We start from the raw sequence: 19,659 nt of genomic DNA, 5'->3' as shown, positions 1-19,659 counted from the left end.
TAACGGCTTGTTTCAAACACACAATTACTGGATACGGGCTGTGTGTATTTCTCCGTATATTGGGCGTTTTGATACTTTCACAGTATTTATTTAGCACTTAAACCTGCTTTATAATATAAAAGACCTGAAAATCTCACTTTTTACAATATGGGACCTTTAAGGTGTTTTGTAACTTCTGACCGAGGTCTTCTGCTCCTGGCAGGAAAATGTAACTTTATGGACTTTTTTTTTTAACTAAACAGAAAATGACAGTAGATATTTGGCATCATTGGGCAAAAATGTCATAATAACCTTTCAGCATATTGTAATTCAAGTGTTCTGAGAGAGAACTAGACTTCTGCTCCTCCTCATGGCTCTCTTTTTACTGCTTGTTTTCCTCCGGTCTGTGAAATCTTGAAGATGCTGTTAGGAGCACTGGAGGAAACAGAGGCATATGCTTTTTTTCAGGTGACCTGTTTCATGTAAATATTGCCATTAGGCCTGGCTCCTATCTGGGAGCTGCACCAGTGTGCACCACCTCAGTGAATCCTCTAGAGGGCAGTGTGTGACTGCAGCCTCGACTAAGTGGGTCCCATTCTGGCCTCGGCTCTGTTTGTTTCACTGTGTCAACCTGGTGGGTGTGTAAAGAATTCCTACGAGGAAAATAAAGTGTTTTTTTTAACATTACAGCATGTAAACATGTTCTAGTAGAAACACAAAATACAAGTGCGAACCTGAAAATGAGCATAATATGGGACCTTTAAAGTATTCTGTGTTATTGTAGTTATTATAATTATACATCCCTGCAGAATTACATTTTCCATTTTATATTGCATCCCTACTATTCTAATATTATGTCCCTCATTATTTCCCTCTTAGTCTGATTACATTCTTGCAAGAGTTTTACTGCAAAAACCTCAGGATGCATGCACGCCCCTTGTGCAAACTTTACTCAGTTCTGATTGGTCGATACAGAGCCAGAGAGGGTGGGGAGAAGCAGTGATTAATTAGCATACCTATCCAAGGCTCATAAATGTGCCTGCAGCCTCCTTCACCTGATGCCTCAACCAGCATCAACCAAACAGAGGAGGAGAGGAGAGGGACTGCAGAGGGTGCAGAGTGAGTGCAGAGTGAGTACATGGCACCAGATTCCAACAGGGTGGAAGTAAAGTTCAGATTTGGAAAAGCAAGTTCACTCACCTCATGCCTAAAAGCGCAAAGCCAAAAGCAGAACTTTACTCGCTCCAAGGAGAGCTTCTCTCTTCCATGAGGCTTGAGGCTGCAGCAGCCAGGATGGATCTGTTCAGGAAGCTGTGGAAGGCCAGGAAGCTGATCGTTGTGGTGTTCATCCCTCTGTTTCTGCTTCCATTACCACTCATCCACCCCACCAGCGTGAGTACAAGCAAAAAATATATATTATTATTTTGTTTTATTATAAAAAAGGACAGAAAGTTAACCAGAAAGGCATGATTTTCAAAATAAGAGCACAAAAATAGTTAAACTACAGGTCACTGTAAGGGAAATGTATTGCTATTATATTGGAAATTAAGTGAGACAAAGTCAGTAAATTGTCCATATCAAGTACCATGGATTAACAAACATTTCAAAGATATATCAGATTTAATAATATATAATAATAATAATAATAATTTTATAAGACAAAATCAAAATCACAATATCAGAATTTTATAAGTGAGTAATGTACTACAACAATAGCAAAAACAACATACATTAAAGTACCATAAATGCTTTTCATACCAATATTGTTTTTTATTTAAACACTTTAAAAATGCTATATATTATAAACTGGAAAGAAAGTTAACAAGAAAGGCATGATTTTCAAAATAAGAGCACGATACAGTACAATTTTATGGTAGAATTTAAGGGGCAAACATATTTAAACTACAGGTCACTGTAAGGGAAATTTATTGCTATTATATTGGAAACTAAGAACATTATCTGTCCATATTGAGTACCATGGATAAACAAACAATTCAAAGATATAGGAGATATAATAATATATAATAATAATTTTATAAGACAAAAACACTAGAAATAGCTTCCTGAGATCCATAAATCTTATAAGAATATTATACGTGATTAATGTACCAGTGATACAACAACAATAGCAAACGCAATATATTAAATTAAAATAAAATTGTATTATTATAAACAGGGAAGAAAGTTAACCAGAAAGGCATGATTTTCAAAATAAGAGCATGATACAGTACAACTTTTATGGTAGAATTTAAGGGAGTTTAAATTACTTAAACTACAGGTTACTGTAAGGGAAATGTATTGCTATTACATTAGAAATTAAGAACATTATCATAAGTGAGACAAAGTCAGTAAATTGTTAATATTAAGAATCAGAATCTTGTTTATTGTCAGGGGTATCAGGTATACACTAGGAATTTGCTTTGGTTTGTTGGTGCAAATAAGCAGTAAAAATAACAATAGAATAGTTAAAAATGTTAGAATAAAATAAGAATAAAGAAATTTAAATTTTACCAATATACAATATAAGCTATAAACAAAAAATAAACATAAAATAAAGAGTAGAGTACCATGGATAAACAAACCTTTCAAAGATATAGGAGATATAATAATATATAATAATGATAATAATAAGACGAAATAGCTTCCCGAGTACCACAAATCTTATAAGAATATTATAAGTGATTAATGTACTACAACAATAGCAAAAACAACATATATTAAAGTACCATACATGCTGTTTATACCAATATTGATTTTTATTTAAACACTTTTAAAAATGCTATTTAGTTAGTCATTATTAAATATATCAACAAACCACATAAATACCTAGAAAACAGCCGATACAGCAGTAAACAAAACATCCAGTTGATCTGTTCGTCCTGGTTGCTGCTAATGCCTTCACTGGCCTGGGATTTTAGTGTGTGCGCATGTGTGTGTGTGTGTGTGTGTGTGTGTGTGTGTGTGTGTGTGTGTGTGTGTGTGACACACAGTGAGAGAATCAATCAAAAGGCACACTGTCTGTCTTGATGAATGCTTGTCCCCGAGCTGTCCCATCATCAGCTGAGCTGTATGTGTGTGGAGGGGAGACGTCGCGACATGTTGATGAGATGGAGATCAGAGAGAGGGGGACAGAGAGAGGACAACTGAGTGGACAACTTGACACTCATACAGGCTCGTGCTCAGCTGGATTGTCTTCTGTGACAGCCATCGAAAAGGAGGAGAAATCGGTCTTATTCTGCCTCGTAGCTCAGGAAAGGTCAAGTGAAATTGCAGTGGAAACAATAGGATTACCTCAATCTGCATAAATCCACAAGAATTCACCTTTTAGAGTAAAATTAGAAAAGATTTGTTGATTATGTGTAGAAATGTCAGATGAGATGAGAGTTGCACAAAAACTCATTCTTCTTCTTGTCGTGTATTTCTTATAAACTAAAGTGACCTGATCATTTTGACTCTGGATTAAATGTCTCTGTAGCAGTTTGGTAAATTCTTCTGTTGTGTCAAACTTTCAGGATTTTGAATGAGGATGAGGATTTTATGTTGGATTTGTGGGATTTAGACAGGCTCGTGTTTTAGTGAGGCTCAGACCTGCGTGATCACGTCAACATGCTCTCATGCCAGGTCAAAGGCACATATCAGATCCTGAGAAAAAGTTTGACTGGACTTTGATTTTCTCCGGTAAATGACAAACAAATGCTTGAATGGCACAAACTGGGGCTAATGTGGACTTCACATATTCACGTCACAGCACTGAAGGGTCAGTTTCTCTGCAAAAATCTCTTCAGTCTTTGAAAACACCACAACACAACACACACGACAGCACTTGCAGCTGTTCTTATTATTTCCAGATCCCTCAAAAGACTGTTTTAAGTATCCGGAAGAAAAAATATTCAGTCTGTTGCTCAGTGATACGGATTTTTAACTTGTTTTCTCTAGTCCAAAATTAAAGAATGTATCATCAGTTTTATTAGTGTTGTTTGTTTCTTTTATTTTGAATTTAGCTGCAACAATTAATTTGATTAGTTGTCAACTATTAAATTTTTTTTAAGAAAAAAAAGTCTAAATTCTCTGATTCCAGCTTCTTAAATGTAAATATTTTCTGGTTTCTATCTTCCTCTATGACAGTAAACTGAATATCTTTTGAGTTGTAGACAAAACAAGACATTTGAGATCATCATCTTGGGCTTTGAGAAACACTCATCAACATTTTTCACCATTTTCTGACACTTCATAGACCAAACAACTAATCAATTAATCAAGAAAATAATCGACGGATTAATCAGCAATGAAAATAATTAGTTAGTTGCAGCCCTAATTTTATACTTTCATACAAAAATATAATTTTTTGTGATTTACATAAAGAGCAGCGACATATGTTATTTCCAGCTACCTGGATTAGAAAATACAGATGCAACTTGATAAAGGTTTAGAAAATATTTTATTTTTCCAGAGAAACTGATGCTTATTGCTGTGAAGCAGTGGCTCAAACGGAGACTATAGGTCCAAATTTGTGTCAAACACAAAAAAAAGGCTTATAGCATGCTAAGACATTGTAATAAATAAACGTGCAGTCACTTGTTTATTAACACTAATCATTAATATTCACTTTCGTCATGTTTTTTCAACACTTGCTAGTTGCTAAAGAACCCCCATCTCAAGCAATAACAGTGCGAATGGCGACAGGTGTGTGTCCATGTATTATAAATGAGCCCCTCCGTGTCACAGGTTTTTGTGTTTTCTCGTAACATCATTAATATTCAAAAGAACTGTTGTTGTGCTCACGAGTTGTCCACCGGCCGATCGGCTCCGTCGCCCAGGAGCCTTGCTGTTATGTCAGGACCGGTGGATGTTTGGCGCGAGTAAAGGTGGCGCAGGATGAGGCCAAGAAAGAACAAGAGAACAAAAACTCCACTACAAAGAAAAAGAAAGAAAACAATCCGAGCAATTAAGTTATATAATCGCCGACCACCACGCTGGATTTCGGGCCCCCACGTGGCGTCCTTACGACAGTGGGGACCCCAGACTGTGTCAAGAATGTGACTTGGATGTGGTTTGGAGCCAGAGTGTGTGTGTGTGTGTGTGTGTTTTGAAGTGGTACTGTGTCCAGCTGCAGCAAAACAGAACATCGGTTGGATGCAGTCAGGCCAGGTCAGAGACGGAGGGAGAGAGGCTGCACAGAAATTCAAAGCCAATGGCAGATATGCACAATGCTCGTTGCCATTTTGCATCCCCATATAAACTAAGAGCTATAAAGTAGATCCACCACTTTGGTCCTGACTGACTCAACAACTGTTTTGTACAGACATTCATATCCCCAGATGATGAATCCTCTTGACATTGTTCATCCCTTGACTTTTCCTCTTGTAGTTATTGTTTATCACATCTCACTTTATTTGACAAAAATAGATAAGGTCTCCTGATTTTAAGGCTTTACTAAGCGCTAAGTGTGTGTTTGCTTTTATTTGTGATGTTGGTTTAGTATCTGTCTGTCTGCATAAAACAGATTGGCTGTGTGTTTATGTTATCTGTCAGTCAGTTTAAAATCCCATTTAGCCCTCTGCTGATTGGTTCACTGACTATAGAGATTTCAACTGTGACCTAATCTCCCTTAAGTCACCGTTTGTTTGGCTTTAAATACCAATCATCTGTATTTCCTAAAGATAACAGATAACAGAGAGCTGATGAGTCAATCAATGGGCTTCTGTCATGTGTTGAGACAGAAATTGGCCTGTCAGCTGTAAAACTGTCAGATTTCAAAGGAAATGGTCGCTCTCATCTGATTGAAACTAGTTAATACCGTCAAATATCTGCCAGCCAGACGCATTGATATGTAATTACATTTTGTCAGTATGAAATGGAAAGTCATAGGAAAGATGCAATTGTTCCAGAAAGCCCAATTAGGGCCAAAGAGTATAGAAGCAAAGAGGCAAAACTCCGGTGCTAGATGGTGCTGCGGTAGCGCTGCTGCCATTTTGGACTGAAAACGCCAATGGGTCCATAGCCATGGCTGTATAAAGAGACGTCTGTAAATCAGAGTATTTTTCATTTTTAGGTAAATCAACTTCCCATTTCGAACACTTAAATAGCCCTTCATTTAAATCATTATGTCCTAAAAGTTGTAGAATTAACTAATGTCTGAATCCAGAGTTATTTTCCGAACGTGCGTCAGATCCACAGGACTGCACCGCCCTGCACGCTTATATGACGTAACCGGTTCTGCCAGCTTCTTGCCAGATAATGGATATATTGGCTGTAATTCATCACTTTTATTATCTTATAATACACCCATGGGCTGTATGCTGTCAGCCTGTACCGTGGTGGAATGTATTAACGTCTCTGTTCCCAAACAACCGGCTATCGGCCAGTAGCTAGTAGCGCTAGTAGCATGACATAAACAGAATTTAATGGATTTGTATGCTTTCATACATTCATGTTCTGTGGTCTATTGGACATCTATTTTGGACATTTATATCTAGTTTGAGATTGCTCTCAAAATCTGTGTGCTGGATTTTTCTAACGTCCATTTATCCTGAGTAAGTAAGTAAGTAAATAGTTGTAATAGTATGCATATTTCTAATATTTTCATTGTTCAACACAGACCATTTCGGTAGAGACATTCAAATTATGACAATAGAATAGAAATTATTTTGTTTTACTTTTGTACGGCACTTTTTAGGCGGACGTTTTACTGGCATCATTACGGTAGTCAACCATACTAGTCGACTCGATTACAGTCCAAAATAGCAGAGGCGCAGGTCTGCTGCTGGGCGCTGGCGTTGCAATGGAATCATACGTATAATTGACTTTCACTTCTTAGCAATGTATGTTCTTTGTTAGGACTCAGATCTCTTCCTCTAGTGCAGCCTGCAGAAACACACAAACATTGTCTCTTTCACCTCAGCCACCCGACATCACATTCTTACAGCCTCAGAAAATCAAGTGAACTTTCGCCTACATTTTTTCCTTTTTTAAATCCTTGAATTTCCGTGCTTGTCGCAGCAGCTGTTGCCACTCTGTCATCCACTATTTCTCCAAAAATGTCAGTGAAAGGAATCTCCAGGTAGGGTGAAAAGATTTGACTTTTTCATGTTCAAGGTACAATGTATTAAAATAAATTGTGAATCGCTCTGCTCTGCAAGTACTAGAATCTGAAACCTTTTTACAAATACACCAATATCAGGTTTGACCTCAAAGCAAACACGTCTTTCTTCCATTAGAACAGCAGCATGTATTGACTTCTGCTCATTGCCACGTCTCAGTCTGGTTATCTCGGAGGTCACATCAGCGACTCAGTTATTGCTGTCTCTCTGCTTACCCAGCACTTTGTCTCTAACTTGAACAAAGAAAAAAAAGCACAGATGGATGTTTGAGGATCTGATAGAAGGTCTAGTCCTTGTGTGGAAACTATCTTCTGATAAACAGAGACCAATAGTCAATGATCAGTGACTGCTGAATCAGCCCATCACCATCTGAGTTTGTTTAGTCATTTTTATCTGTCCATTTGACTTCCCTTAAGTCAGCTCTCTTTTCCTCTTTCCACTCTTCTCAGTGTGAATGGAGAAATACACAGTTTGCCTTTTGTTTATTTTTCTTTTTACCACATTCTCTCTTTGTGAAGTTTGCATGTGTCCTGGGAGGATTTAAGTTGTTGTAACATTTCCTTTTGGTGAGGCCTTCTTTGATTATGAACCCAAACACCTCGTCTGTTCTCAGCCTAATCCAACAGCTGTGGCTGGAAATGCCCTTTTCCTCTTGCCGAGTTAAATCTGCAGTAAGTCATTCAAAAAGGAATGCATGCTGTCCCGTTGGAGTGACAGCCTAGTGCCATGAAAGCCAAACCAACCAATACCGAGCCACAGCTGATAAAAGCAACATTGGTGATCCCAATACCTGCAAAACTAATAACATTCCCATCAGCCTCCTCAGCTGCACATTGTGTTTATTTCTAATAAGGAAATATAAGCAAAGATGGTGAACATAGTGAAAGTTACACCTGTTTGCAACTTGCGCTTTTTCGGTTGTAGCTAGCTTGTCGTGGAGAAGGCTGCACTCCAAAGTTACGCTAAATTTTGGCGAGGAAAAACTGGCATGGCCATTTTCAAAGGGGTCCCTTGACCTCTGACCTCAAGATATGTAAATGAAAATGGGTTCTATGGGTACCCACGAATCTCCAATTAATCGATTGTCAGCCCTAATTGAAATAGCAGACAGCAGAGATGCAGAAAGGGTCCTAACAATGTCACCCACTGATTTCTGTAAAAGCCATGTTTTGAATGCCTGTGAGGTCTGAGCAGGTCTGGGCATGCTTCATCCTGAAGCCCTGTGGCTAATTCTCCTCCCCTCTGGGTTTATTAATTTGAGATTAACTGACCTGTTGCTTGCTAGATGTTATACTGAATGTTCTGCTTACGTAAAAGTAGTACAAGCTCACAGCATGTGGGAGATAGTTTATAAACGACTCTAATTACGAACTGTAAATTGCATAAATGAAAACAATCTCGAGAAAAAAAAGGGGATTAAGTTTGTAACCTTGCGGACAATATTTTTCTACAACTTGTATGTCAACTGTAAAGACGCATCCTTGAATTAGGTGTTTAAAACTGTCCTTTGAGTGGTGTAAAAGGTTAATGAAAGGACTTAAGAAATGTCACGAGATTCCTCTTTAGTTTTTAAGGTTGGAGAGCGTGTCTCTAAGCCCGCTGGTGTTGCAATAGGGCGGTGTGAAGGGCTGGTATGTCGATATTATATAACTATTACCAGATTAATGCAACATCAATGTGTGTGTGAGAGAGAAGGGGGGGAAAGTATGTGTATGCAGCCCGGTTGGATTCTGAGTATAAACCACACACACATCATACTAATCTCACAAAAACGTTATTGCTAACACTGTCAAATCTGTCCGATAAATACAAAGGAGATAGTTAAAGGTCTTATTGATACAATTTTTATGTAGACGAATATAAAAAAATAAATAAAAAATACATCCACAGAGCGTTTAGAAAAATGCCACAAAAAAGTCGGGCTTTTCCTGAAAAAAAATATTATGATGTGAATTAATCATTTTTTAAAAATTAGGCGGGTCCAAAATGAATGTTTTGTTTATCTCTGTGGAAGATATCTGACGTTCGGTTCCCACTTCTAACAAGGCTTGTGAGCCAACAGTAAAACGACGTTGATATCTTTGTGGTATCTCTGGGTTTTTTCCAGTTTGTGTGGAAAAAACGGGTAAATGGTTGAGATCGACGGTCAGTGCCTGGCAACGACTTGTTGGGAAGTAAATGCAATGTCTGAATAATATATCTGCTTTTCATGGTAAGTATAAAAAACGACTATGTCTTATCTGGTCGGAAGCATTAATTGTTCCTCCCTTTGTGTTTTCCACTAACAGGAGGCATGCTGTGCGTACGTGCTGATGGTGACAGCCGTCTACTGGGTGTCTGAGGCCGTTCCTCTGGGTGCTGCTGCTCTGGTACCCGCCTTCCTCTACCCGCTCTTTGGGGTACTCAAGTCCAGCGAGGTGAGTCTCTATATTTACAGTATGTAGTTATAGTGCTAACTATATCACAAAGTCTATAGGGAATGGGAATTGTAGTTTAGTATACAGTCAGACACAAAGGTACGTTCTGGGTTTCATTTTGCGTTATTACTATTACTATTATCGATTGTTTAAAGTAGAAGTTTGGAAACATGCTTCAACTTCTTCTTTTTACTCTGTTACCATCTATGAGGGACACGGTATTGTTTTCCCCCAAAAGGGGGCGTGATGGTCATTCAAGCCTATTTTTACGTTACGTATTGCCGGTCTGATTTATAGTTTCATTGAAGTGTGTAGGCTATATATAGCCAATAATAAACTCTACTGACCTTAATCTAGATAATCCTAGTGATGTAAATCTTAAATCTTTGGGTTTTGAGAAGAATAAAGGTATGAAGGGGAAACTCTGTAGTGTGCCAACATTTGTCTCTCTAAAGGGGGGAAAGTGAGAGAAACACTTATTAGAGCTAAACCATGTAGGGATTAACAGCAATGCTGGGAACCAGCGATGCCGGGATATCTGGTTATAACACATGTTACTGTGCTGGTAGTCAGCTGATCAGATTGCTGTACAGTGTACACGGATGAAATGGAAGAAATGGGTGAAAGGCCAAAGTATATTTCAAGAACTCAGACCCACCTGCATGTGTCTGTGTGCTTTTGTGAGAGGTTTCTTGGATGCATATGAGGGTTTAACGATGCAGTGTTACTTATTGTGTTACGTGTCAGTGTAAAGCCGAGGCGCCGCCGCTCAGCTGTAAAGGTTTCGTAACCCCATTAACCTCGTACTCATCATCATTATCCCTCTGATGTTTGAATACATGCCACTCAGACACTTTACCACCATCGTCCCTCACCGCCAAGTCTGCATCCTGGTTATGATTTTGATTGGTTTCGACTGATGACGAGAGCAGCAGACAACACAACTTTCCTCTCCATTAAACTCACCCCCCTCCTCTTCTTCACCTTTCTTATCAGACATTACATAAAAAGTGAGCTGTACACCTCATATAACCAAATCGCATTGACAAACAGTGACAAAGCTGCCTGTTAACACCGCTCTATAAGCCTCTTGTGATGGTGTTCTGTAAATATGCTAGCAGAGAGCTTTATGCAACGTTTTCAGTTTATTATCGTACTCCCCTAACACCCACACTTTCCCAAATGAATGCCTGTATAGTACATTACTAGGTATAGTACATACAACTAAAGGTCTTGGACCCCAGGTTGGGAACCACTGGTCTAAAAAGTTGCACTTTTACGTGAGTTTTACTTATGAAGAAGAGAGGAGGGGAGTTAAAAGCATTACGTTGCATCCTATTTAGTTTATTTGCTGTGTTACTCTGCTGTGTTGTACATGGAAATGACAGAGAAAGAGAGTGCAAAGGAGCCATGTGTAAAAAATGTCCAGCAGGAGGAAGTGCAGCAGGTTTTAGGTGAGAGGTGAGGAGACACAAGCTTACATAAAGCTGTGAGGCCATGAAACCTGCGGGTGGGAAGTGGGGCAGATTAGAAAGAACAAACGGGAAACTGTACAGTAAGTGTTGATCCAAACGAACGAAGAGTGAAGTGGGTGAAGAAGGGGAAAGCAAAAGGCCCCATCGCTCCTTCCTGTCTGAACTATACAAACTTTTATTTTAAAAACGTGCCTCTTTGTGTGTGTTCAGGTGGCAGCGGAGTACTGCAAAGACACCACTCTGCTGCTGATGGGAGTCATCTGCCTGGCGGCCTCGATAGAGAAGTGGAACCTGCACAAACGCATCGCCCTGCGCATGGTGATGATTGCGGGGGCCAAGCCTGGCATGTGAGCAGCAAACACACACACACTTTCACATCATATCATAACAACGCATCAAATCCTGAACACACACATCATCATTCCATGTCCCCCCCTCTCTCTCCTCCAGGTTGGTGCTGGGCTTCATGTGCTGCACGGTGTTTCTGTCCATGTGGCTCAGCAACACGTCCACCACGGCCATGGTGATGCCCATAGCCGAGGCCGTCCTGCAGCAGCTGATCTGCACGGGCCTGGCCGATGGCCACGCCGACTCCGAGACCGCCGAGGCCCCCGAGGACGACAGCGGTACGTCTGGCTCCGTCACCACGGGGAGAGGAGGTCACTGAACTATAAAAGCTTCTTTGCAAAAAGAAAAAAACATTGACATTAAACAGATGTTGATAGCAACGCTTACACCCTCACTAGACTGTATACTACTACTCAAACTCAAAAATATGTCCATCTGTAGCAGAGCAATAGATCTTATCTCCTGTGACGGGCTGATGATGAATGTTGTTGTCTACAGCTGTCTCAGAAAAAGAAGAGAACCTGGACAAAAACCAGCTGGAGCTGCTCTATCGCAACAACAGGTACGTGTGTGTGTGAGAGCATATACTGTTGCACTGGGTGTGAGGTCAATATCTATGTATTATTTAGCCCCCTTTTCGTATGTCGTAGTATGACATGGTTGGTACCGATGGATTCCTTAGGTTTTATAGTTTAATGAGTTGCCAGTATCTTCACTCTGGCTTTAAAACTGAGCCGGCTACAGCCTAAAAATCGCAAGTTGTTTTAATGTGTTAAAGAAATGAATGGCGTTAAAACTAATATACGTTAACGAGTTAGTATCGCGTTAACTTTAACAGCTGTAAAAAGCAAATGTTACTTGCTCAGATATGTTTATTGTAATAGTAACCGGCACCTTTTGTTATTGTGAAGTCTTAATTTTCTCTTCTCTTCTCCCTCCAGCGGCAACTGCGCTAAACGGGAGCTCTCTATACTAAGCGAGGTGAGACACACGAAGGATTTTTCGCTGAGTGGACAGAAGTCAAATAATTAGCAGTTATATGATGTAAGTAAACTCTCTCTCTCTCTTTTTGTTCTCAGGTGCAGACTGTGGAGGTGAACGGTTTGGCTCTAAAGCCAATCACCACCCAGGAGTACGTCAGGCACACCAACGGACAGCTGCTGCCACAGGTGAGCAACACACACACACACACTCACTCACACAGGAGGACACCTAGATGTTGAACAGGTGGACTCATTTTACGATATTCTCCTCGCTCTCTCTCTCAGGTTGCGATCGAAATCCCAAACGTGAAGCGGGTGAGGGCCAGGAGAGACTCCCAGTATCCCACCAAGAGGGACCACATGATCTGTAAATGCCTGTCGCTCAGCATCACCTACGCCGCGACAATCGGCGGCCTCATCACCATCACCGGCACGTCGACCAACCTCATCTTCGCTGAGCAGTTTAACACGTAGGTGCACGTGCACACACACTCTGGGGTTGACATCAGACAGGTGTTTTGGTCCGGTATTAGCTCCTGTAGACACGTTAAATCAGTGTCTGCGGTGCTCACAGGGTCTGAGATCAAACTAATCAGCCCCCGCCAGTCCTAACAGAGCGGATTTCCTCCAGCCGCAGCACTAAGCCCGACAGAATGGCCTCCTTCATGTCGCAGCTTGTTGGACAAAGGTCAGATTTTGATTCTGCATGTGTGGGTTTGTGTGTGCAGTAGTACTTATAATCCTAAAGTGATGTTACAAAGGAACAGCGATCCAAACATGCGTTTCCATTTGAAAAAGAAACGCAGAACGCAGATGGACCCGCCCTTTAAAACTAGCGCTACATCACTGGTTTTGCAGTATTGCTTTACTGCAATTAGACAGTTTCAGTGTCCCTTTTCTTTCCTCCTTTCTTCCATATAAATCAACCGAAACAAAGTAATTGAAGGCGACGCATCACTGAGGTTTATTGAAGGAAGTTAGTTTCTGTACAATCATCATCTTTGAATGTCACCTTTACCCCGCTTAGTGTCCATACAGCGGAGAGCTCGGCGAAGCATGTCTGAGCAAACACGCTTTATCACCTGCACAGCTTTGAATGACACGACAGCGGAGACTGTTAGAGCTTAAAGTGCACCGAGGACGAATGACCACTGGCACTCTGCACAGACTCTGATTCTGACCCCTCTGACGCCACGGGTTTCTTTTCTTTATACAATCCAAGATAACAAGCTTGACTTTCATCTGTGCAAACATTTCCTCACGTTGCCTCACACCGACGGTGACTTTGACGGTGAGCGTCGACAAGACGTTGACCCTTGTGGCCCCTGCTGTCTGTGAAGCGCTTTCGAGGGAATACACAAACCATAGGTAGTGGTAGGCCTTGGAAGTTAATTTTTCGGTGGCTTTGACTTGGCAACTTTATCGCTAGATTTAGAGACTTTTGGAGCTACAGTAGTGCTGCTCGCTACTTTCATCGGAAAAGAGTTGGCAACACTGAACTGGGTTTTTCAGTTGGATCATTTTTTTAAATCTAGCGTACTTTGCTAGTTTCTCAACATTACCAACCCTACCTTTAACCTAACTCTGTCTCTGTTTGTCTTTTCAGTCGTTATCCAGATGCAAAGGTGATAAACTTCGGCACGTGGTTCATCTTCAGCTTCCCCATCGCCATCATCATGCTGGTCCTCACCTGGCTGTGGCTGCACGTCCTCTTCCTTGGCTGCAAGTGAGTGTGTGTGCGTGTGCCTGGGGTGTGTGTATACAGATACAGTGTGATTATGGTGGTGTGTGCATATATATTACCTGCTGGGCAGGAGTAATGCATCTGATCATTATAGACTCATGATAATCCCTCTCTGTCTGTCCGCCGTTGAGCCACGTTGGCGTCTTTTGGTGACCTGTTGCTGCAGGTTGGATAAACAGAGGTGGTGTGTGTCAGGTCGGTCGCCGTGTGGCTGATGTTGTCGTTCTTGTTGTGCGTGTTCAGCTTCAGGGAAACATGCTCGTTGAGTAAGAAGCGCAAAACCAGGAGAGAGATGATGTCAGAGAGGAGGATCCAAGAGGAGTACGTCAAACTGGGACCCATCAGGTGTGTGTCTGGTGTCTTTGTCCTTGCTCTCCTTGACTGGATGTCGCTGGACTTTTACAGGTTTTATTTATGGAATTTGGTCAATTCCTGTGACTGAAAAACAACATTAACACACCAGGAAGGAAGACCATTTGGAGTTGGTCTTAGCTACAGAAATCCATGGGACAATTCTGGATTTTTACATCATTAATCTGCAAAAATGTTCAGCTAAACATCCCATTCCCAATAAACAACTTCAGACTTTTGGCCATAGCCTGTGTGTTTTTGTGTGTGTCTTACTCACACACCCAGGCATGACATTGTGGCACAATCGTGTTATCACTCATGTAATTGTTGCTCATATGCTTTTTGTGGTTTCTGTGTGTCCCAGCTACCCAGAGGTGGTGACCGCTGTTTTCTTCGTCCTGATGACTCTGCTGTGGTTCACCAGGGAGCCCGGTTTCGTGCCCGGCTGGACGTCTCTTTTTGAGAAGTACGTACCACGTAATGTTGCGACACACCACAATTGGTGTTGTCATCACTAACCGAGCGTCACGCAGACCGAGATACACGTAGAATCTGCACCATGAGAACACTTCACATTGAAGTTTATGGCAACTAGATCTTCTTCCTCTGCATCTATTATATCTGTGTTATATCTATTGGTGTTTCCCCGCTCCAGAAAGGGCTACAGGACCGATGCGACCGTGTCTGTCCTTCTGGGCTTCTTGCTCTTCCTCATCCCTGCCAGGCGACCCTTCTCCTCCTCCAGCTGTAGGAACACAGGTCAGGACCGTGTGTTCATCCAACTGGCAGCTTTTGATATAGCTGTACTAGATTTAGTTTATCTCCTCGGGCCGGCTAAAAAAGAGAAAAAAAACATAATAAAGGGATATACTATATTTTTGGCTTTATTCAAAATGAGTACTTTAGAAATCTTTGTCCACCTCAAATTCATAACTCAGCCACAACCATTGTAATATTCTTGTTATCACAACATTTGTGACAAAGTTGAGACACAAGTCAGATGCCCAGTCTCCTCGTCCTGCTCCAAACAGCTGTTGCTGTCTGTTAGCGGCCTGCGCAGGTTGATTTACGCTGCAGGTTCAGCGGGTCAGAGAGACAGCTCAACTTCAGACGATGTTGTTTTTCTACGGTTGTGCAACAGTTTGAAAAATCACTGGAAAAGTCTGACATGTATTGTGCTTTAGTGCTGTCAGACCACAAACCTCTGAACACCATAACCTGTATAAGAGACACAGATGTAGTTCAGGCATGCAAACAGCTGCAAGCCATTTGTCTTCATGATGTTAAACACACAGAGAGGTAAACACATAAACTATATATATATATATATATATATATATATATATATATATAGCATATTTAGCATTCTGTATTGACATTTTCTCTGTGGTTCAGAGTCCGACCCGCTGGCTCCCATGATCACCTGGAAGGACTTCCAGAGACTGATGCCGTGGGAGATCGTCATCCTTGTGGGAGGAGGCTATGCACTGGCTGCTGGTTGCAAGGTACGATGCATGTGATTGTATGTGTTGTTGAGCCATTTTTATCTTCAAGTTTAGCCTCAGGTTACCTCATGGAGGTCAGGGGAGCTTATAGATGAGTTCAGATGTTGTGATACTGTCTGTCTGTCTGATTTAGATAAAGGACTTTAGGTCCTGAGGGTGAGAGACCGACCGTGCCCTTTGAGGATGCTCACATGTGTTTTGTCTGTGTTTGTGTGTGTGCAGGTGTCAGGCCTGTCGGTGTGGATCGGCAGACAGCTGGAGCCCATGAGTGGTCTTCCTCCGTGGGCCGTCACCCTGCTGGCCTGCCTGCTGGTGTCAGCGGTCACAGAGTTCGCCTCCAACCCGGCAACCCTCACCGTCTTCCTGCCCATCCTGTCAGCGCTGGTACGACACACACATTGCTTCACACGCAGTTACTCACGATACCTGGTCTTCCAATACCTGGTCCTCCAATACCTGGTCCTCCAATACCTGGTCCTCCAATACTGTACCTATCAATGTGTGCAAAGAATCTGGAGGAAGTGCTGGGTTTGAGGGTTTGGAAGGGTCTGTTTTTTTCACCTCTCTGTAAGTTTGGAGATACCAAACAGGTAAAAAAGCACTGACAATAATTCAGACTTGGGATGGCTTCCCCCCTCAAGTGCGTTTTCACATTAGGTACGATTGATCCGTACCGTGCCAGAGTACGATTGACCCCCCTCTCCGTTCAGTTTTCACATTAGTAAAGTTGTTCTGTACCCGAGTACACTTGCGTCATCATTCCATCAATCCACGTGTATTTGTTTATGTTGAGATCAGCTGTTCTAGTGGCGTAGCATTGTAAAACACTTCATTCAAACTTGACAGAAACAAAATAAAACTCATCAATACTGTTGTCGTTAGTCTTTCCAACAATCATCAACTCTCGTTTGGCGCAAAATAAACTCTTATTTCACCGAGTTTGATGTGAAAAAAGGCTGACTCTACACGTTGTCTCCTCGCCCACTTCCCTCCTTCCAGTCGGAGACTCTGCGTATCAACCCGCTCCACACTCTGATCCCGTCCACCATGTGCGTGTCATTCGGGGTCATGCTTCCAGTGGGGAACCCCCCCAACGCCATCGTCTTCAGTTACGGCCACGTGAAGATCAGCGACATGGTACGACACACACAGTCACACACACACACACACACATACACACACACAGTCACACACACTGTCACATGCTCTGTCTGCACCTGCACCGTCAAAAGGCTCCAGAGTACAGCGTGTCAAAGTTGTTTTACGTAATCAGAAGGATGAAAGTCTTTCACTCTTAACTCTTGATGAACCTTATTCTGATATTCATTTTTTTTAACATATCACCACGTCCCTTTTCCTCTTCCTCTCCTCCAGGTGAAAGCCGGCTTCGGGGTGAACCTGATCGGCGTGGCGGTGGTGATGTTGGCCATCTCCACGTGGGGTGTTCCCCTCTTCAACCTGAATGAGTTCCCAGTCTGGGCGGTGACCAGGAACGTCACCGGGAGCTTATAACCCCCTGTTGGGGTGGGGGAACGAATCACTGAAAGACAGAAAGAGATGGGGCTGTGTTTCTGAAAAAGAAAGACAATAAGAAAATGACGTCAAGAGGACGTTCTTGCTCAGAGTTCAGCCCTTTCTGAGACGGATTAAACTGGACCTGGAAGAGGAGAAGAAGAGGAGAGCAGAAAACCATTACCTGTTGCTTAGATGTAATGATTTGATTTTTATTGGCCACGAGGGGGGCGTTACGAGTAATGCAGAATGTCAAAGTGGCCGCCGTGTGGAGCTCTGACCTCCAGCAAAAACTTTTTTTTAAACCTCCATTAACAAAGTTTAATGGAGATTCTGTTTTCACCAAATCACTGAAGATAAAACTACAAAACATATTTGTGGTGATCAGGAAACTGATATTTTGTTAGAATACAAACAATGATAAGTTTTTCAGAGCCACATCGTGCCTTTTTTTCGTGGATTAGTTGATAGAAATAAGCTACATGGCCATTGTAGGTAAGCCTCTTTTTACTGCATGCTTGCTGAACTTCTGCTGCACTTACATGTGTCGCTCTTTAACCGGATCACATGCACTGCAACACGTCGGGCTTTGCTGAGAGGATTTTTTACTGACTGCGGTATTAAAGCAACATAAATGCACGAAAAGAGGCTTCTACTACGGCTGATAAAGTACTGTATACATAGAGCTACTTGCTGTCAAGCCTTTCAGATTTACCCAATATCTTATGATGTGATACGTCTTATATGATCTGTTTTTAAAGAGGTAAAAGCTTGTGGCCTCTTAAAGGAACAGTGTGTGGCATTTAGGGGGAATCTATTGACAGAAATAGAATAGAATATAGTAATAAGTATGTTTTCTTTAGTGTATAATCACCTAAAATAAGATTTTCGTTACCTTAGAATGAGCCGCGTTTATCTACGTACGGAGTCGGTCGCCATGTTTCTACTGTCACCGTAGTTCTCCTACACGCTTGGCGACACACAAGAGTCGTTTCGGTTCCGCTAGATGCCGCCAGATCCTACACACTGCACCTTTAATATGTGCCTGATGTCTTTAACCAAAGTTTCTGAAGCTGATTTTGTGCTCTATCGTCATACTGTGAACTCTGAACAAGCACATTGCAGTACCGCTAGTGCCTTGTTTTACCATACCTGTCATACTACACTTTTAGCACGACTCAGACCTCCAACCTTGACCGTGTTAGTGCCTCGCTGTAATCTCAGAGAAGCTCGGTTTACTACAATCCTCCTTAAAGAGGACCTATTGTGCTTTCTCCCTTTCCTTTAGTGTGTTATATAGTTTTTTTTGTGCATGTGAAAGGTCTGCAAATTTACAAAGCCCAAAGTCAATGCCAAAGAGAGTTAGTCTCCCCCACCGAAACACTGGTCCTGAAACACCTCACTTGAAATCCCGCCTTTTCTTCTGTAACGTGGTGATGTCACCAAGTAATACATTTGCATATTACCCGCCTAGCAGCTAGTAAAGTAAAAATGTAAACATGATCTGGTAGAAACCCAAAATACAAGTATGAACCTGAAAATAAGCACAATAGGTCCTCTTTAAATTATGGAAAGCAGGAGTGTAATTTCTTTTTCACTGTGCTATTTCTCAGACATACGCTTTTACTTGATACAATTACAATATAAAGAATGTAAGCTGTACTATATGTAAGGTATAAAAAGTCCCAGATGTGGTGGACTTATTTTATGGTAACTTGATTTTTGAGCTTTCCTTTTCCTTGTAGCTTTTCCTGAGAGGTTGGACACACTCCTGCCATTATTCTGTGTATTCAGTCCGGTGCTTTTGATTCAGATATGCTCTCCGTAATTACTTATTTGTATTCAGCCTGTTTGTCAGATGCTGTTTTTTCTCTTTTGGTCACATTGAATACATCTGAAATGTTCATAATTAGATTATGAATGAAATGTTACTAGCTGAGGTCCTGAGTTATGCAAATATCATCTTGAAAATTGAATTCTGTGTTATTCAGCAGATAGAAAATGCCTTTATTAAGAATCAATAGCTCCTGTAATTATCACAAAAACACAGATTTGTTACATTAGCATGTTAAGCAACAGGATGACCATGTTTGGTCCTTATTTGTGGTCACCCAGGAGGTGTGACGTTGTTTTCTCCTGGCATGTGAACGCTAAAAAGAAACGCAGATTTGGGAGGCTGCAAAAGTCCCTCAAAGTTCTGAGTTATTATTGAATGCAGCATCCAAAGCCTTTTAAAGAAGAGAGT

General features: G+C 41.5%; 3 protein-coding genes and 1 long non-coding RNA gene across 4 annotated transcripts in view; 2 read left to right on the top strand and 2 right to left on the bottom strand.

Annotated features, from left to right (window-relative positions):
* The window catches only part of LOC141761756 (uncharacterized), a 30,931-nt gene extending 29,611 nt beyond the window's left edge, over window positions 1-1,320 (bottom strand). Inside the window, exon 1 of the mRNA XM_074625364.1 lies at window positions 1,180-1,320. The gene's annotated coding sequence lies outside the window, so the exon portion shown is untranslated. The remainder of the gene's footprint in view (window positions 1-1,179) is intronic.
* coa6 (cytochrome c oxidase assembly factor 6) overlaps window positions 1-19,659 on the bottom strand; it is a 189,822-nt gene that overhangs the window by 166,551 nt on the left and 3,612 nt on the right. The gene's annotated exons all lie outside the window — the stretch shown is intronic.
* LOC141761763 (uncharacterized) lies at window positions 42-19,571 on the top strand. The gene is made up of 2 exons (XR_012592634.1): window positions 42-705; window positions 18,942-19,571. It is a non-coding gene; the product is annotated as an uncharacterized LOC141761763 (long non-coding RNA).
* On the top strand, window positions 1,171-18,781 carry slc13a4 (solute carrier family 13 member 4). The gene is made up of 16 exons (XM_074625359.1): window positions 1,171-1,371; window positions 9,368-9,496; window positions 11,182-11,318; window positions 11,422-11,597; window positions 11,818-11,881; window positions 12,261-12,300; window positions 12,399-12,488; window positions 12,588-12,772; window positions 13,909-14,028; window positions 14,290-14,391; window positions 14,762-14,867; window positions 15,057-15,156; window positions 15,793-15,902; window positions 16,125-16,286; window positions 16,902-17,039; window positions 17,277-18,781. The coding sequence occupies exons 1-16, from the start codon at window positions 1,183-1,185 to the stop codon at window positions 17,412-17,414; spliced, it is 1,986 nt and encodes a 661-aa protein (XP_074481460.1). The 5' UTR covers window positions 1,171-1,182; the 3' UTR covers window positions 17,415-18,781.

The sequence above is a fragment of the Sebastes fasciatus genome, chromosome 23 (assembly GCF_043250625.1).
Source record: "Sebastes fasciatus isolate fSebFas1 chromosome 23, fSebFas1.pri, whole genome shotgun sequence".
Taxonomy (NCBI): Eukaryota; Metazoa; Chordata; class Actinopteri; order Perciformes; family Sebastidae; genus Sebastes; species Sebastes fasciatus.
The sequence above is the reverse complement of the archived record's forward strand: the minus strand, read 5'-3'. Positions and strand labels throughout refer to the sequence as shown.

Excerpts from the sequence above, each read along its gene's own strand:
- slc13a4 (XM_074625359.1), top strand. The coding sequence starts at position 1,183 with ATGCCTAAAAGCGCAAAGCCAAAAGCAGAACTTTACTCGCTCCAAGGA. Across the intron at positions 11,598-11,817 it reads GGCCCCCGAGGACGACAGCG|CTGTCTCAGAAAAAGAAGAG; the intron begins GTACGTCTGGCT and ends TGTTGTCTACAG. Across the intron at positions 15,903-16,124 it reads CACTGGCTGCTGGTTGCAAG|GTGTCAGGCCTGTCGGTGTG; the intron begins GTACGATGCATG and ends GTGTGTGTGCAG.